The sequence below is a fragment of the Zea mays genome, chromosome 8 (genome assembly GCF_902167145.1).
Source record: "Zea mays cultivar B73 chromosome 8, Zm-B73-REFERENCE-NAM-5.0, whole genome shotgun sequence".
In the NCBI taxonomy this organism is placed as follows: Eukaryota; Viridiplantae; Streptophyta; class Magnoliopsida; order Poales; family Poaceae; genus Zea; species Zea mays.
The window spans coordinates 95679648-95698910 of record NC_050103.1 but is presented as its reverse complement, the minus strand read 5'-3'; the positions used below and the strand labels follow the sequence as shown (position 1 = coordinate 95698910).

At 45.5% G+C, this 19263-nt stretch overlaps 2 protein-coding genes across 4 annotated transcripts; both read left to right on the top strand.

Moving 5' to 3' along the window:
- The first annotated feature begins 1148 nt into the window (after nucleotides 1–1148).
- LOC103637104 (lysophospholipid acyltransferase LPEAT1) lies at nucleotides 1149–16561 on the top strand. 3 transcript variants are annotated; one of them, NM_001411376.1, is made up of 9 exons: nucleotides 1149–1814; nucleotides 2371–2490; nucleotides 2607–2644; nucleotides 2818–2882; nucleotides 3600–3668; nucleotides 4047–4180; nucleotides 15344–15484; nucleotides 15585–15648; nucleotides 15958–16294. In NM_001411376.1, exons 1-9 carry the CDS (start codon nucleotides 1299–1301, stop codon nucleotides 15984–15986), a joined length of 1176 nt encoding a protein of 391 aa, NP_001398305.1. In that variant the 5' UTR covers nucleotides 1149–1298; the 3' UTR covers nucleotides 15987–16294. The 3 variants fall into 3 exon arrangements, with proteins under 3 accessions (NP_001398305.1, NP_001398304.1, NP_001338774.1); NM_001411375.1 differs by lacking the exon at nucleotides 15958–16294 and adding an exon at nucleotides 16303–16561 and having other exon boundaries at nucleotides 1154–1814; NM_001351845.1 differs by lacking the exon at nucleotides 15958–16294 and having other exon boundaries at nucleotides 1233–1814; nucleotides 15585–15913.
- A 1962-nt stretch (nucleotides 16562–18523) lies between these two features.
- Nucleotides 18524–18955, top strand: LOC100280776 (subtilisin-chymotrypsin inhibitor CI-1C). The gene has a single exon (NM_001153698.3). The coding sequence runs from the start codon at nucleotides 18578–18580 to the stop codon at nucleotides 18788–18790; it is 213 nt and encodes a 70-aa protein (NP_001147170.1). The 5' UTR covers nucleotides 18524–18577; the 3' UTR covers nucleotides 18791–18955.
- Nucleotides 18956–19263: the final 308 nt, after the last annotated feature.

Below are 19263 nucleotides of genomic sequence, written 5' to 3'. Positions count from 1 at the left end.
AAACGCGAACCATGTACATGCTAGGATCAGAAATTCATGTACACGACGATTACATAATTGGTCATTATCACACAATACTGAAATATTAGCAAAAATAAATATTACTTTATTACATCATGATGTCCAAAGCATCCACATAGTCATTAACTTAACACATAAATCAAAGTGTTGAACGAAATGTAGTAAGATAAGGCCTTCACAGGCAGCCGACTAGAGGTTTGCCACTAGCAAAGGAGCTCTCATATAACAAAGCCCAAGACCTACGTAGTGGAGAAAGGAGAAAATACAATATTACCCTGATATCATTTGTAAACAATGAGTGTAAAGCCTTAAGGGGCATGATTGTAATCTTGTACAAAGACAATTCATCTTCCCTATAAATAGGTGACTCGTACCCTGCATAAGTTACATTTTTAAGGGCCATAACTTCGTGCTACTTAGCCTTCGAAGAACCTTCATGCCATCCTGTATCTAGCAGCCGAAGGTATGCTTGTAAACTTCTTTATCAGAAGAGATGAAATAAAATTTTAAGGCATAGGAGATGAGTTTTATATAAAGTTCTACATTGTCTCTTTCGTGTTATTTCATTATGCTTCTCTCTAAAAACTTTCATCCTTCGTTCTAACACTCCGAAGAAGTGTTATATCAAAGGACGAAGGTCTTTGTATTTAACTTGTGTTGCCTTGGTTTTTGATACCTTACGAGAAATTGAAATAAAATACTAACAATTTTCTACTCATAATCTTCCTCCTCCCTTGGACAGATTAAAGGAATGAAGGCTCCTTATCATTGATTATGTTGTCCTGTTTTAGCGTCCCTTTAAGAATCAGAACAAGTGATCAATATTAGAGCCCACCTCTAGTGAATCCACAACAACGAGCACATCTTCATCATGTCTTCGAAGAAGTCAGCATCGAGGTGAGTGTTTTGCTTTTTCTAACTTAGTTCATGTCACATCAAATATTTGAATATCAATTATAAATATTAAATATAGATGTAATTATATTTAATAAATTCGTCTCGTCTTTTAGTCTTTAATTACTTTTTAAATTAAACTTTGATGTTGCTGTTGACGATGTAATTTTAAAATATCTTCTACTTAATCACCACCACCATGTTACTAACTTCCCAGCCGTCCGATCAAAATTCAGCGGTTCATCCTCCTTCTCCCCGCCACCGTCTCCTCGTCGTCTCCTCGTCGCACAAGTCATCACCGACCGTATCCGCATCTCGTCGTCCTCACCATGCCGATCCGGCGTCAGCGCTAGGGTTAGGGTCTCCTCTGCGCCTTTATCGCCATGGCTCCTAACGAAGCCGCTAGCATCACCACCCCGTCCGAGCCGGAGAGCGTGGGCGGCAGTGAGATGAGCAGCGAAGACATGGCCGCCGCCAGTCCGCTCCTCTCGTCGTCCTCCCCCTCCCCTTCCCCCTCCGCAGCCCCGGTGCTGGAGAGCATAGAGGAACTGGACCGGAAGTACGCACCGTACGCGCGGCGGGACGCGTACGGACCGATGGGGCTCGGCCCCGTGAGCGCAGCGGAGGCTGCGCGGCTGGCGTTTGCCGCGGTCGTGCTGGTCCCGCTCCGTGTCGTGGCAGGTGTTCTCGTACTCGTGGTCTACTACCTCGTGTGCCGCGTGTGCACGCTGCGGGTGGAGGAGGACCGGGAGGGCGGCGAAGGGGATGGGTACGCGCGGTTGGACGGGTGGAGGCGGGCGGGGGCTGTGCGGTGCGGCCGCGCACTCGCTCGCGCCATGTTGTTTGTCTTCGGGTTCTATTGGATCCGAGAGTACGACAGCCGCCTTCCCAATGCTGAGGTAGTGACGATGTAGTTCTAGTTCTTTATGCAAGCTTCGGATTGCTTTATTTTCTGCTTGCCTTCTTTGCTCTTGATTTCGTGAGCAAGGGAAGAACTGAATAGTGTAATATTTAACAGTATTTGATACAATATATAGGATAGCTATTAGCCTTGATGTTTGATTGCGGGCAGCATGTTTTTTTTCCTGTGTGGATCAGATAGTGGACCTGTAGCATATGGATTGATTAAATTTATGGTAACTATGTGCACTCTGTCATTGTGCATCGGTGCATCTATTAGTTTGTGTGGAAGAGCTGCATCTATTTGTTTGCAGCTAAAATGTTTGCAGACATCAGAATTTGATGATAATGTGATAATTCTGGTGGTGGTTGTGTAGCATGGTCACCATTTGTAACAGAATATAGTATCAATGTAGTTTTAGCCTTTACTGACTGACTACAGGTGAATCCTACTTGGGGGGGGGGGGGGGGTTGAACGATGAGTGGAATGAATATTATATATGGCTGATTTGTGTCTATGTCATCTCCAGCTATCGTAATTCATTAATATTTCAGGATGGCCATGTGGACCAGTCTAAAGAAATCGAAAGGCCTGGGGCAATTGTGTCTAATCATGTATCTTATGTGGATATTCTTTATCACATGTCAGCCTCTTTTCCTAGTTTTGTTGCTAAGGTACTGTAATGTTTTTTGTGATAATGTAATTATGTTTATTTGATTTCTCAAAACTTTACCATTAAGATATATTGATTTTGACATGCCTCTTTTGCATATCTCTATCCTTCTTGAAGAGATCAGTGGCTAGATTGCCTCTAGTTGGTCTCATAAGGTACTAGCATTCTCTACTGTCTTTGGAGTTATATTTTCACTAAGTTTTGTACCAGAAATTATAACATGATCTTGTGGTAGATAGTTTAACTGGACGAATGTTTACTTGTATTTACTTCATATAAGAATATAAGATAAATTGGAAAAAATGACATGTGTTCTATTTTTATGCAGCAAATGTCTTGGATGCATTTTTGTTCAGCGGGAGTCGAAAACACCAGATTTCAAAGGTGTTTCAGGTGATTTCAATAGGCCTAAACCAACATGGTTTGTCTTTTTTCGTGACATTTGAGGATAAAATCTTATTTTCTAATTGCCAAAACTTGAGTATGTTTGGAAAAATAACGTACTACTGACTACCAAATTTTGGTCAGGAAATTCTGCACTGAACCTTCTGCTAGTTGATTAAAGTCTACTGTTAAATTCCATCCATGATCCTGAAATTATAGTGTCTATTTGATGTAGAATCTCATCACAAACTATTTAATTTGTTTATTCTGATAGAATATTCGCCAAATAGATTACCCTATTTTGATGGGATAATACCATCCTTTGCACATGGAAGTTTGGTAGGTAGGTTTAGGAGGGATTTACTTTCATAGCCAACTAAAAATCTAAGAAGATTTAGTAAAATGATGAAAGTTCAAGTACTATAAGAATGGACAAAAAAGATTTAAATTTGAAAAATCACGAAAGATCTAATGGGGTTTAACTAGATTTAAGAATTTTGAGAATTAAATGGCATTGCTAGCTTGTTCAATACAACTATACAAGTATTAGGCTTAGCACATAGCACATTCTTTATACAGACATTGTTTGGGAACTTTGATGCACTACTACTAGAGACGTGTTTGCATCTTTTGTTATATATCTGGCGTGGTATTGTATGGTAAGGAATACAAAACACATCATTCCATTTTGCTTTTTAGGCTTATGATATTCTATACTGCACACAGGTGCTGTATCTGAAAGAATCCATCGTGCTCATCAACAGAAAAATGCACCAATGATGCTACTCTTCCCTGGTAAGCTCATATTAACTTCATATCTGATCATATATGATTTTCTATACTTCTATAATAGTTTATAATAACATATTAAAATATATGGTCTCTTGGAAAAAAATCACATAACAAGATTTGGAGTATCTTAAAATAAGTCTATAAACATACTCTAGTAAATGAGTATGTGCACATACACAATGTGGTTTATTGAAGATGGAGTAACTACTCCCATGAGTATCACATATAACTTTACATTAAATTGTGGGTACGTCATCGCATTATCATCTTTTCTTGTCAATCCGTTGTTGGGTTAGTCATCTAGTCTTGATAGCAAGATCAAACAGTTGCTTATGTACATTATTAATGATTTGCTAATAATTTTACAATTTACTATTGCAGAGGGCACAACTACAAATGGGGATTATCTCCTTCCATTCAAAACAGGTGCTTTTCTTGCAAAGGCACCAGTTCAACCAGTCATTTTGAGATATCCTTACAAAAGATTTAATGCAGCATGGGATTCCATGTCAGGGGTGAGTATCACTGACAAGTTGTCATGAAATTAGCATTTAAAGGCCAATAATAACTAGATAGGTACATTAACAATGTTATGAAGTGCACTATATTTATTGAGGGCACTAGACCCGAATATATACCACCGATACATGATAGAGACCATGTACAACAAGGACTGTACATATGATACCAAATACGACAAGAACACATACATAGGCATCTAACACCCTCTCAAACTCAAGGTGGATTAAACAATTGAGTTTGGAGAGATAAAACCTATGTTGAGATCTGGTCCACGCTTTCGTGAAATCAACCAATTGAAGCTCTAAAGGCCAACATTTTCAAGACGGACGACTTGTCGTTCTGGCTGACCGACTTGGGCGATTAATCGTGATAGGGCTTCTACAAGCTGTAGTTCACGTTCGATGGCTTCAAGGATCCCCTAAACCAGCTCAACCGTTGTGAGAAGTTATTTTAGGGCCAATATAATCTAGTGTCAGATCGAATTTGGCTTGCCTCATACCATCTCGTCGCTGCTGCCCAAATATTATGTCCTAGAGTAGGATGGAGGCATGCCGACCTAGGATCGTTTCAAGGACCTTTGTCATCTATGCTTCAGCCTGGCCATCTGTGTCAATCTACCTGCGGAGTTTGCTTGACTTCCGTTCCTCTCCATAGTCTAGTCCATAGAGCGTTTCAACGTGCTCCTATGCCATGCATGCAACCTGATACAAGAACAAAAGACCGAGCTGTTCGTGGGCAATGGTGATTGCGTCCCCTGCAAGGTGGATGCAGTATGCGTTGCCATGAACATCCGCTGCAAGGTCGTGCGATTCCTAGTGTTTGATGTCCTCGTCATGATGCTCATACACCCGTGTGAGGTGCGTAGATGACATGAGGCGCATAACCGTCTGAAAATCGTGTGGCTCCTAGAGTTCAATGTCGATGCGGATGTGCTTGATCTTTCGCGTCCCCTGCAAGGTGGCTCCTAGAATTTGGTCGCCTAGCTCGTCCATGTCATCTCCGCATGACTTCACCACTATGATAGTGACAAGGTGGATGCTGTCACCACCTAGCTGGTGCTTTGCTCAACCTGAGGCCTTCACAGGTTCCTAGGCCTCGCCGCTACTGTAGGAAGTTCTTCGCAACTTCGGCACCATTGCAGCACCCATGATGTGCCTCTTGTGCAATGATACATTCACTTAGACCGACGAAGTTGCCATAGCATTCTGGGTGCTGGAACGTTCCATGACATAACTGATTCTCTAGATGACCTTCTATGACAAGCTCTTTGTCATCGACACGACGCCTCAGGTGTTGGGTTCGGCGTGGTACTGCACCAAGATGTCAGGCTGATTGCCTTCTTTAACAAGCCATTTGCTGCCTGCCACCTCAAATTGGCGGCCTACAAACGTGAGTTGATTGTTCATGTGTAGGTCGTCCGCCACTAGTGGTCATACCTTTGGGACTGTCGCTTCCTCGGTTGCACCAATCACTACCACCTCAAGTTCCTGTTGGACCAGTGTGTGTCGATAGTGTTGTAGAATCAATGGATTAGCAAGTTATTTAGCTTTCACTTCACGGTGGAATACCCCTTCCCCTCACATCGATACCACCGAGTTGCACGGGAACATCGTTCAACCTCCTTGACGAGATTCGCGCGATGATGACCATGGACGAAACACAACTTTCTCTAGTAACTCTAGGACGACAAGCTTTGGGAGCCCTAGCGCGAGTCCGAGGCCTCCAGCACTGCTCGTGCATCTTCGCCCAGGCATAATAGGACCTGTGCCATCAAGTGCTCTCCCTGGCCCATGCAACGGACCATGAGGGCATCTTGAAGACCTTACAACGGCTACGAGGCAATCTCTTCATCCCCGGTGATCGCATCCTAGTACGCGAATTTGTGTTTGTGTACAACATGCCAACGCAACAAGGCGGAGACTCCACAACTGGTTGTCCTCCTGCAGCCCCTCGACATGTTGTCACATGTGTGGGACGACATTTCACTGGACTTTATCAAGGCCTTGCCAAAGGTCTACGAGAAGTTCGTCATCCTCACTATCGTCGTCGACCGCTTCTCTAAGGCTATCTCTAGTAGCTCTCTTATCCCACCTCCTATCTCACCTCATATTTCAAACTTCACTATGTAAACAATGCTCTCTACAGTGCAAAAAATGTTTTGCCCAGCCATATGCACGATTTGCTGGACACAACCTAAGTACGCACACTTCATGGTCCTCGGCCACCCTTACTCCGCCACATCTGTTGCCCATGCCTTTTTTGAGAGGGTCTTTTGCATGCATGGGTTTCTCTCCAATCTCCATCATATGTCTAGCGTGATCTCTTCAAGATGTTGTATGTCACTCTATGCACCAACACAACCTTCCACCTGCAGTGCAGACTTCCACTTGTAGATGGATGGCCAGTCAGAGGCCATCAACATGGTTAGTCGCCATGTACCTAGGATGTGTCACTTGGACCGGCCTTATGCTTGGGTCGACTAGCTACCATCGATGGAGTACTACTACAACATGTTCCACACCGTCTTGTGAGCCATACCATACCAGGTGGTCTATGCTAGCCGCCTCGTTGTTGATGCCATACACGACAGACACCACACAACCTGATACGTGGACGCCTTGCTTCGCGAGCGTGATGACTTCGTAGAGGAGGTCTGGGAGCGCCTTCTCCAAGCGCTACTATGATGCCTACCACCGCGATTTGGAGTTCACGGTGGATGACTGGGTGTGGCTGTGCCTTCATTGCCTAACACATTCACTTGAGCCCCTTGGTGGAGGGGAAGCTTAGTCCTCGTTATGCCGGTTCATTCCAAATTCTGGAGTGCATTGGCCAGGCTTGCTCTAGCTAACAGAGAGCACTCACCTCCATGTCAGCTGCTCATGCCCTACCGCGGCCACCCTCCAACATGTACCCTCCAACATCTCCACCACCCATGTCACCTACACATGATGGCCGTCTTCTGCTGGCCCCTGAGTGCATCCTGCTCACTCAACTACGCCAGGATGTGGCACATCCTTGTCCAGTGGCGGGGGATGTCCAGCAACAATGCCACTTGGGAGCAACTTGAGGCCTTCAAGAACCTCTACCCCAATGTTAGCTCGAGGACGAGTTGCAGGCTGGTAGAGATGTTATGACTAGCATATAGTATGAGAGGCGCAAACACATTTTTGGCTAGGAGGGCCCTCGACCATTAAGGGATTGTTGGAGCAAAGACAGAGCGCCCCCTCGATCACTCTCACTTGGCACACTAACCTATTGTCGAAGTGTCGGGTACAGGGCCACGACCGCAGGGAAGAAGCGAAGGCTAAGCAATGGACCCCGAAGGCGACGGGGTCCACCCCCTTTGGCTTAGGCGACGAAGACAACCAGATGGACTCACCTACTGGGGGGTGGCCTTCGCACAACACGCAAAGACTTAGCAAGATCAAGTCCTCACACCATGTGGTCGTAGGCGGCGACGTTCTGCTGATCCGAGTCCACTTGTCGGCGACCTAGGAGGGCACAAAACCTGTTGTAATAGGGAAGTCTGTACTTATAGTCCTGTAATTACCCCGTTGTACAGTGCACGTCGGAAATATAGTTGGTAGCGGGGGCATAACAGTATTTAGGTCCACCAACCCCCGGCTACCCCTATAAATACCCCGGTCCTGTAGCCGCACAGACGACACTTGACAATACATTTGCGCTTCTAGCCTACTGTTTTGTCGTGCCACCTGTCTACCAGTTCCTGAGTGTCTAGGTTACGATTTTCCGTCCCAACATTTGGCGCCCACCGTTCGTGTTCCGAACACCGAGTCCCACGATGGCTCCCAAGAAAGTGACCACCAGGGCTAGCTCCTCTCTGGACGAGGCCCCCAAGGCGGCCCTCGCTGACAAGGCAAAGCAACCCTCGTAGACAACACCTTGCATGCGGCAGCTGAGAACAGCGGGGCCGAGGCAGTCAGCAACAAGCACCCTCAGCACGAAGACCCCCCACCCCATCCTAGAAGGCAACATCCACACGTGCGGCTCCGAAGACCTCCCCTGCGATGACCCGCCACTTGGATTTGCACCCATGGGGCCCCACTTAGTCCAATAGGACGGAGACAACTTGTAAGATGGCGAAGACTTGGGAATTGGGAATCTCAGCAGAGGACCAACTGAAGCTGCGTAGCCTTCGCATCAAGACTGGCCATCTCCAGAGGCAGAGGGAGGTCCTCACAACCAAAAGACAGAGAACCAACATGCAAGTCAGAATCAAGCAGCTAATCATGGAAGAAGAGAAGGCAAGGGCACTAGAAGAGGAAATTGCATAATGCAGCACGAAGACCCCCTTCATCAACAACCAGCTGGGGCAACTTATAATCAAAACAATCACCGCTTGCAAAGGCTAGCCCCAATGCAAGTCGCTTTCCAAGGGCTCAATTACCTTGACGAGTGCATCCCCCTCTCTCGCACAACTCCAGGCTACATGATGGCCACTCAATTACAGAGTAGACACCTACCCCAAGTACAACGGTAGTTCAGATCCCACTCAGTACATAATGAGTTATCAGGTAGCCGTCGTATCATCGGGGGGAGATGATTGCACCACGGCCAAGTCATTCATCATCGCCCTCAAAGGCCTTGCCCTCACATGGTACTCAAGGCTGCCATTGCCACCACTGTCAATTGATTCCTGGAAGACCCTCCGTGGCAAATTCCTGCTCAACTTCCAGGGTTACAGGTCTTTTACCGACGTATTGGCCGAGTTGTCTCTCTGCAGGTAACTGGAAAAAGAGAGCCTACACGACTATTACAAAAAATTCCTTTTGCTCAAATCGCAGTTGTCGTCGGTCGACAACCAAATTGCAATCCATTACGCGATAAGTGGCCTTTGCGCCGGACAACTATACATGCATTGCACCAGAGATCCACCATCCACTCTTCAGGAACTATACCAACTCTTCGAGAAGTACGCCCAGTCCGAAGAGCTCCACTACCTAAAGGTGGAATGGCAGTGCAAGCCGAAAGAGCCTTCGCAGACCAGCAAGCCATGGACCAGGGGTCCGCAGCAAGAATATCCCCGCCAAGAAAGGGGTCAACAACAACTGCAAGTTCACAATATAGCAAACCAACATCAACCAGGCGAAGTCCCCCCTCGGCGTTGTGATTACCCTCCGCAGCAAGGCTGCGTTGGCGGAGCAGCGAGGGGCAGGAAACGCGGGAGAGGCCCCCGACAACAAAGGAAGCTTTACTGCGTCTTCCAAGGCGAAGATGTAGGTCAATCAACCAGAGAACGCCTAGTAACCAAAGAGGCCAAAGACCGCATGACTGGAGCAGTCCCTGCAAACAACCAGCGAGCCATAGCTCACACCTATCATCAACAATATCACCATCACTACGAAAACAAACACCTACCCCACCCCCAATACCAGCCAAACTACAACCAAAGAATCCCCCAACACCCACAACTCCAATATCAAGAAAGGCTACCACTCCCACGCCCACCGCTCCCCCAAGCAAACCAGCAACCCCGTCAACCACCGCCTCCACCCCAAAACAAGAAGACGACTTTGCCAATCCACCCTTCAGAGGGGTTATCCACATGATTACCGGAGGGTCCAGTTCAGACTTCAAGAACAAACGTCATAAAAAGGACCATTATCGAAGGGTCAACCACGTTGCTGTCACGAGACCAGTAGTCCAGACGAAGTGGTCCCATGTCCCACTCACCTTTGATGCAAGAGACGTTGACCCTCGCTGCGCGCCCCATGCAGACGCGCTGGTCATAAACTGCAACATGGCAGGCCGGGACCTACACAAAGTCCTCGTCGACAACGGCAGTCAGGTTGACATCATATTCCTACATGCCTTCGATCGCATAGGCATCAACCACAGCCTACTCCTACCAGCCGACAACCCATTGTACGGCTTCGGAGGCAAAGGAACGTTCTCGCTGGGCAAGATAGAGCTATCTCTCTCCATCGACACCCCTCCCAATGAGAGGTCTGAACAAGTGGTCCGAACAAGTGGCCCCCTTTGGTATGGGCCACCTAACTCCAGGACCAGATGATACTAATTTTGCTGACTGGTGGGGAATAGTGACCATTCAGGTGCACAGAAACAAGAGAAAGGGAGTCAACAGTGCCATTATTTTGGGAGCATGGTGCCTTTGGTTGCATAGAAACAGAGTTATTTTCGATGGAGATTCACCAACCATTGGCAAGGTGCATAGAAGATTCATCGACGAGCTGTCCTTATGGGTGCTGGCTGGTGCCAAACACCTCGAAAGCCTTGGTCTTGCTGCCGCTCTAGGCGCAGCAGGCTCGACTTAATTTTTCCATTGGTCGTCTTTTTGTATCTTAGTCCTATGGACAGTTTTATTTATGCTTGTTGCTGGCCACCATAGGGTGGGTTTTTGTACTGGTCCTCTTGGACCTTAATTTCCCTTCTTAATATAAGGATGCGCAGCTCTCCTGCGTTTTTCGAAAAAAAACAATGCCATAATGGGAAGAGGGTCAATAAACAAACTCAAGGCAACCATCCACGAACTCTATCTATGCATGAAAATCCTAGGCCCCCAAGGTGCAATAACCATATACGGGGACCAACAAACCGCCCACAACATAGATAGTGACTTCGTCCCAGGGAAACGCAATGTGCACTGCCTCACCAGTGAGGGCGAAGGCCCTAGCAACCCTCATATAAAAAAAGCAGAAACAACAAAAGCTCAAATTTAGAGCAACGAAGAGGCCAAGAAAGTCCCTTTGGATGCCTCAATGCCAAACCAAACAGTCTTAATCAGCGAAGACCTTACCAAAGAAGAGGTGACCAAGCAACTATCCTGTCTCAATCGAATAAGGACGTCTTTGTATGGTCAGCTTTAAACCTCATTGGCGTCAGTCGTACAATCTGTTGGAATAAGTCTCGTGGTCTTTAGTACTGCAGTTCTTGACTGCTTTAAGGACAGCGAAGGACAGCAGCATCTACTGTTGCTGTTGGTCTTTACTGCAGTTTTTGACTGCTTTAAGGACAGCAGGTTGGGTAGAGGACAATAATGCTTTGCTGCAGTTCTTTAGACTAGAAGACAACGCATGGTCTTGTGAAGGACAGCATGCTGCAGGACAGCAGCATCTCCTTTAGTACCTAGAGGACAACAAGAGCTTTTTTGACTGCCCTCCTTTAGCATCTAGAGGACAGCAGGGACAACAACATTTCTAATACTGCAGAGTAGTGTGTAGTGCAGCCCCTAGGGCTATAAATATGTGTCCCAACCTTTAGATGGGTATGGTGTTGTGTAGTGTTTGAGAAAATAAACAGAAAATTGCCCAATTCATAGTGTCATCCTCTCGATGAGAGTAAGAGTCACGTTGCTTACACAATCATCGAGCACGGTCTAAGCATTGACCCCTCCATATGGCCAAAAAACCAGAGGCTACGCAAAATATCAGACGAAAAGACTGAAGCCGCAAAAGTTGAAATCCACAGGCTGCTCGAGGCTAAGTTTATTGAGCCAGTTGACTACGCCACCTGGCTCGCCAATGTAGTCATGGTGAAGAAGAAAAACAACAGATGGAGAATGTGCATAGACTTCACCAGCCTCAGTAAGGCCTACCCCAAGGACAATTTTCCCCTCCCAAGAATCGACAAAATCGTTGACTTAGCAGCACGGTGCGAAGTCATGTTGCTGCTAGATTGTTTTTCGGGGTATCACCAAATCTATATGAAATAGGAGGACAAGCGACGACAAGCTTCATCACTCTCTTCGAAATGTACTGTTTCACACGTATGCCCGAAGGCCTAAAAAATGTTGGCTCAACTTTCTCAAGATTGACAAAAACCATACTAGACGACCAGATGGGGTGCAACGTATTCGCATATGTCGATGACATAGTCGTCGCAAGCAAAAACAAGGAGGATCACCTCGCCGACCTCGCAGAAACATTTGCAAATATGCGTGAAGCCAGACTTCGCCTTAACCCAGGAAAATGCGTATTCGGAGTCTGCAAGAGCAAGATACTCAGTTACCTTGTATCACACAGAGGAATAGAAGCAAACCCAACAAAAATAAAGTCGATACTAGGCATGCAACCTTCGTAGTCGGCAAGAGACGTGCAAAAACTGACAGGAAGGCTAGCAACACTGAACAAATTCATTTTGCGGCCAATAGAGCGAAGCATGCCCTTTCTTTGAACATTACGGCGGACAAAGGACTTCACCTAGGGCCCTGAGCAGGCAGCAGCCTTCGAGTCACAAATAATATTTGTCGGAGCTTACAACTCTAGTCAGTCTAGGCCCCGCATCCCCACTGACGTTGTATGTCGCAGCTTCGCATGGCGCGACCAGCGCAGTAGGTGCAAGAAAAACCCTAGGACAGAAACTGTAATGACACCCTATATATTTTGTTTTCGAAGTCCTCACCAATTCAAAATGCAACATGACCGAGATGGAGAAGGTAGCTTACGCAGTCCTCATGGCGTCATGCAAGCTACGCCATTACTTCGAGGCACACAAAATAAGAGTGCCCACAGATCGAAGCCTGAGCGACTTATTCAACAATTCGGAAGACTCCACCGGAATAGGCAAATGTGCAACAGAACTCTTCGGCTACAACATAGTCTTCGAGTCGAGAAGTGCAGTAAAGTTCCAAGCCCTCGCTAACTTCATAGTAGATTGGACAGGGTCTTCATCCTCCAACCGCCCAAATGCAGAAGTAGTCTGGACCATTTATTGTGACGGCGCTTGGTGCCATGCGGTGGCCTACTCTGCAACAATAATCACAACACCGTCTGAGGCAAAGTACAAATACGCCGTCTGCCCCAGCTTTACCCTTGAGACGGACAGGTGCACCAACAATATAGCAGAATATGAAGCCGTCATCTTAGGTCTTCGCAAGCTCAGAGCCCTCGACGTTAAAACTTGCATAGTGAAAACTGACTCCAAAATTGTTGTCGGCCAAATAAAAAAAGACTGCGCAACTCGAGAACCAGTCCTCCTTCAATATTTATCAGCAGTGCGAAGTCTAGAAAAAACAGTTCAAAGGCTTCACGCTCCAGCATATATACAAAAGTAGAAATGAGGAAGCCGACGCATTGACGAAGGCCGCCGTCAAGGGAGATCCCATGCCCTCAGACGTATTCTTTCAGACAGTTGGAGCCTTGGCGGTAAGGGACCCTGACGGTCAAAGAATTATAAGCCTCATCATGATCGAAGACTGGAGGGCCCCCATAACTTTGTACCCGCAAGGGCACTATCATCCCATGGACTAGGTCGAGGCCAAAAGACTAAAATATCGAAGTAGAGTATTCACAATAATAGAAGGCCAGCTATACAAGAAAGGCATCAGTCGACCGTTATTCAAATGTATCACAGAAGTCGAAGGCAGGGTGCTCCTTCTCGAGGTCCACAAGGGGGTCTGCGGTGTCACTCGGGCCATAGGGCCCTCGCCGCCAAGGTCATGTGTCAAGGCTTCTACTGGCCAGACATTGTTTGTACAATCAACCGTATGGTGCGTTCGTGCGAAGCTTGCCAGAAGTTTTCACCACGAGGCGGAAGCCCTTCATAACTAACAAAGCTAATTGCTCACACCTGGCCACTGCTGCGATGGGGCCTCGACATAGTCCACCCACCTCCCACAGTCTAGGGCAATCTCAAGTACGCCTTTGTCGCCGTGGAATACTCACTAAATCGATAGAGGCACGAGCGGTCTCCATAATAACAACAAAACTAGCACAAAAATTCTTTTGGCAAAAAATAATTTGTCGTTTTGGCGTTCCCTCCGTGTTAATAGTAGACAACAGGAAACAATTTGACAATCAAGACTTCAGAGACTTCTGCGCCTAGTCTTTGCTTCCGTCTATCACCCACAATCCAATGGGATAGTCGAGCGGGCAAACGGCAAAATCTTCACCACTGTTAAAAAGAGGCGGCTCGAAGACAAAAAAGGAAAAGAGGCTGCCAGAACCGCCCACCGGTGGTGACATCGCAACAGGGGGCTTGGAGTTGGCTAACGATGATGAAGAAGGCAGCGACACGCACCAGCGACGACAGCGCGACATGCAGTTTGGTTGATCCTCGCTAGAGTGCGCGTCAACGACGTTAATCACGACGACCAGCGAGAGCAGCGTGAGCGCGACAAGAGCAGAGGATACCGGAGTAGAAGAAAACAACACGCGGAAAAAAGAACAACATAACCTGCCCCAGCCCCATTTATAGCGACCGAGCGACGCCTTGAAAACTGTGAAGCTGCACACCATCAAAAGACGCGCGTCCACGCTTGCGTCACACCGCAACGTCAACAATCAACAGTCACAATTCAAAAAGAGCTGGTTCAACTTGTGATCGAGGGCAACATTCGTCTGTCTCCTCCAGAAGACTTCGGGATCGACTCAACAAGGTGAACCTAACATTCGTCTGTCTCCTCCAGAAGACTTCGAGATCGACTCAACAAGGTGAACCCGTCCCTCGAGGGGCTCATGTTGGAGCGAAGATAGAGCGCCCCCTCGATCACTCTCACTTGGCACACTAACCTACTGTCTCACTTGGCACACTAACCTACTGTGTAAGTGTCGGGTACAGGGCCATGACCGCACGGAAGAAGCAAAGGCTAAGCAATGGACTCCGAAGGCGACGGGGTCCGCGCCCTTCGGCTCAGGCGACGAAGACAACCAGATGGACTCACCTACGAGGGGGTGGCCTTTGCTCAGCATGCGAATACTTAGCAAGATCAAGTCCACGCGCCATCTGGTCATAGGCGACGACGTTCTGCTGATCCGGGTCCACCTGTCGGCGACCTAGGAGGGCACAAAACCTGGTGTAATAGGGAAGTCTGTACTTACAGTCCTGTAATTACCCCGTACAGTGCATGTTGGGAATATAGTTGTTAGCCGGGGCATAACGGTATTTAGGTCCACCAACCCCCGGCTACCCCTATAAATATCCCGGTCCTGTAGACGCACAGACGACGTTTGACAATACATTTGCGCTTCTAGCCTACTGTTTTGTCGTGTCATTTGTCTCCCAGTTCCTGAGTGTCTGGGTTACGGTTTTCCGTCCCAACAGGGACAATGTGCCTAATTATCCTCTTGATTAGTTTAATTGGTTCTGATTTCTCTCTATAGTCTATTTGTGACTTGCTGAAATTACCTAATGTTCTATCTATTTAAGTTTGCTGAATTCTCTTGAAAAATTTGCAGGCACGTCATGTATTTCTGCTGCTCTGTCAATTTGTAAATTACCTAGAGGTGGTCCGCTTACCAGTTTACTATCCTTCTGAGCAAGAAAAGGATGATCCTAAGCTCTATGCAAACAATGTACGGAAACTGATGGCAGTGGAGGTATCTTAAACACTTGAAAATGATTAATTACATTGAATGGTATTGCTGTACAAGTGTTTGGTATTATTGTAACCATGTGGTAATCTTGATTTCTTTTCAGGGAAACTTGATTCTTTCAGACCTTGGGCTGGCGGAGAAGCGAGTGTACCATGCCGCACTGAATGGTAATAGTCTAGCTCGTGCTTTACATCAGAAAGATGATTGAAATGCCATGCTATCGTGCTTCCATAATACTGGCTTGCTTGTAACTGTGTGCTTGCTTGTGCATCGTCATGGTTGAGAGGAATGTCGTGAATATACTATCCGGCATAAATCTGTAAAGTAATTTACCAACTGTCATAGTTCAGTAATTATGTTGGTTATACTCCTACATGGTTGGGCATCCGCACATTTGATCCTGTGGTCAATCCATGTGAGCCTTTTTTACTATCGATGTTCACCAAACTGAACCATCTACTTGGTCTTCCCTGCAGGATTGTTGTGTCAAAGCTATTTTGGATAAAATTTGGAAATGAAAGCAGTTAGTTTTTCCTAGTTGTCCCTGTACCATTGCAGTAGGAGAAAAAGGAATCAAATTTTGTTGTCACTAATCTTTCTCATTAAAGACCATCTGTAGATAACCACACCGTTTTGCTGCAAAGATCAAATAGACGTTAATCAAGCTAGGCATAGCGTAAAAAATGCTGTTTTCTTACTCTCGTCACCGCAGTTCATGTGCTGTGTTTTGAGTTGACATGATGTACTTGATGTGTCCGTTGACTAACATATGGTTGTCTAACATATATAATAGCGTTCCATTTTGTTCTTAAACCATGCAGGCTTATCAAGTATTCTAACAATGTTTCTGCAGAACATTGCAAACATGTTAAATAATTCTTGCTTAACAACTTCTTCCACCCCTCAATATAAGTGTTCTTGGCTATCCAACTGGATAAGCATTTGTTCACATGCTTAGCCAAAATCCGTTGTATTTCGGAATGGAGGTGGCAGTGTTTACATTGTGTGCTGGAACTAGGGTGGTAATAAGCTCTAAATTTTACAATATAAAATAAAATTGAAGGATCAAGCTTTATTTCTATTTATTTTTGAACTAAAATTAACTGAGAGCTCAAACGAATAACATTTGGATCTTTGATCCATTGCTACCTCTAGCTGGAATCGATATTTGGTTTGGTTCCGTCTACACTGAAGGAAACTGAACCATGTCTACGCGCTTCAAATTTCAACAGCCTTTCACTTTTTTACCATATGTGATTTCATAATGCTATTTAGTTTTTATTAGAGAAACGGATTTGTAAGCAGCAGTACATGTTTTTTTGAGTAAAATATGCAAAATATTGCTTTCTGAGTACTTAAAATGAAGCCTGGAATATTCAAATTAAACAAGCACTAAAGCTAACAAAATTGGCTCTACAGATGTGTTACAAAAGCTAATCTCAATACCGACATACCGTACACATCAGGCTGGATACTGAGATTAGAAGTTACACTAAAGTCAGCATTAGTTAATAAGTTATAGTGCATGGCAAATAGGAACCAAGCCTGAACTAATTGAAACTGGTGTATCTATGTACTCCATCCATTTGAATTTATAATTTATTTGATTTTTACATCAAATTTGACCGTCTCGTTTTATTAAAATAATCCATAGTTATTATTCATTTTTCCATGATATTGTTAAGTATACAATATACTTTAAGTATAACTTTGATTTTTTTATTTCAAAATTTGGATAAGACGAGTGAGTTAAACTTAATAAAAAGTTAAATGATTATAAATTGGGATGGTGGGAGTATTTATTAATCCCTTTCCCCCCCAAGAGAAGTACGGCGTGCAATGCCATGGGCAGCGATAGAGCTCTGGATATAAATCAAGAATCTATATAGATTGTTTTTTTTCTAGATAACTCAAAACACATACAAGAAAAATGCACTTTATGGCACTGGCCAAAGAAGAGAAAGACCTTTCTCAGTTGGAGGACATGATTAAGAAGGCTGCTTGTTCTTCTTATTAAATTTTAGTCCCTGCCACATCGAATATTTAGATGTTACTAGTTACAAGTATTAAATGTAATTTAATTACATAAATAATGATTAAATGATAAGATGAGCCTATTAAACCTAATTAGTCCATAATTCGATTATTGATGTTATGATGCTAATCATGAATTAATTAGGTTTAATAAGTTTATCTCACTATTTAGTCTTATACTGTATTTAGTTTTATAATAATTAAAGTATATTTAATATTTGCAAATGCATTCAAACATATGATACGACATAAACTAAACTCTAGGTCATGAAACCAAACACCCCTCGCCCCTACGGGTGACTTGCGCAGACCACCCTGCGGCCGCTAAAAACCCTCTAACACCTCTCCCCCGACCTCGCCACTGCTAGGGCATTTCATCGGAGCCCAGGATATATATTTTGTTTGGAATGAGCGACCATCCCTGACTTTGCTGTTCCGATTTTTGAGCTCATGGGCGGGCGTCGTCAACATCGGCAACGACGACGGAAGTGGTAGCGGCGGAGAGGATGGAGATGCAAAGAGAAACGGGAAAAGTGGTGTGTGTCCAGGAGTGGGAAAAAGAAGACGTGAGATGGCGAGAGTGAGGCGTGAAGGGCACGCGCCCGGCAAAAACTATGGTCTAGACCATAGTATCCAAGACTCTAAAAATATTGGGATTTTAGCTATACCATGGTATTTAACATGGTATTTAAAACGCTGCGGAATTCGTCGTTTGCATCGGCGCCGAAATTGCAATGCCGGCCGTGGAACTAGGACAGAACACGCAGGCCACGGAGACGGACTCGTTCCAAGCCGGCCGCATCCGACACCCACAAGGCGCAGAACCCAGAAAAAAAAAAGAAGAAGCGAAGCGAGAGATGCCAAGGGTGTGGTTTGGTTTGCTTGCACCAAATGTCAGCTTGAATTCGAAGCCAAATGACGCAAAGGCATCCCGCATCCCATGTGAACGATGCCTGGTCTCTTCTGGTTCCCATCTATATATATAGCAAGCTATCCATGCGCAAAACCAAAGAGGATCGATCCATCAGCTAGCTATCCATTGGACGCAGTCCGTGAGTGAAAATGAGCCATAGCCATAGCACTAAGACATCGTGGCCGGAGGTGGAGGGGATGCCTGCTGAGGTGGCGAAGCGCAAGATCCAGGAGGACCGCCCGGACATCCAGGTGATCCTTGTGCCTGTCGACTCCGCCGTGACCGATGACTTCAACACCAAGCGCGTCCGCGTCTTCTTCGACAAGGCCGGCAACGTGGCACAAGTCCCCAAGATCGGCTAGGGCAAATAGTGTCGTTACTTCAGTTCTATCCAGTCGAAGCTCATCTTAGTTGTATGCGGTGTTATATACAGTATTATGCACTCGTATTTTAACTTTCAAGATGCAGCTTTACGACCATATTATTCAAAAACGGCCGAGTTATATATAACCCGTATATATTTGGGAGTACTTCTATCCGAATAAATTCTCTTGAAATTCTTTTGAGTAAGCAAGGGCGGAGCCAAGGAAAAAAACTAGGAGGGATCATCAAATTAAACCGCTATAGTATATGAGTCTCTTCTACATTATATCATGTATATTTTAAATTTTAGAGGATGTTTTAGTAGAGCTTCATAGACTCAGGATGCAGGAGCCATAGAGGGCTCGAGCCTCGGGTGTCGCCGTTGCTTCCGCAGGACCAATTTATCTTAGGGCTAGTTTGGAAACTCAAATCCCCTTCGAGATTGGAGAGGAAATTAGTTCATTTCCACCCC

Excerpts from the sequence above, each read along its gene's own strand:
- LOC103637104 (NM_001411375.1), top strand. The coding sequence starts at position 1,299 with ATGGCTCCTAACGAAGCCGCTAGCATCACCACCCCGTCCGAGCCGGAG. Across the intron at positions 1,815-2,370 it reads GCCGCCTTCCCAATGCTGAG|GATGGCCATGTGGACCAGTC; the intron begins GTAGTGACGATG and ends TTAATATTTCAG. Across the intron at positions 15,485-15,584 it reads GGAAACTGATGGCAGTGGAG|GGAAACTTGATTCTTTCAGA; the intron begins GTATCTTAAACA and ends ATTTCTTTTCAG.
- LOC100280776 (NM_001153698.3), top strand. The coding sequence starts at position 18,578 with ATGAGCCATAGCCATAGCACTAAGACATCGTGGCCGGAGGTGGAGGGG.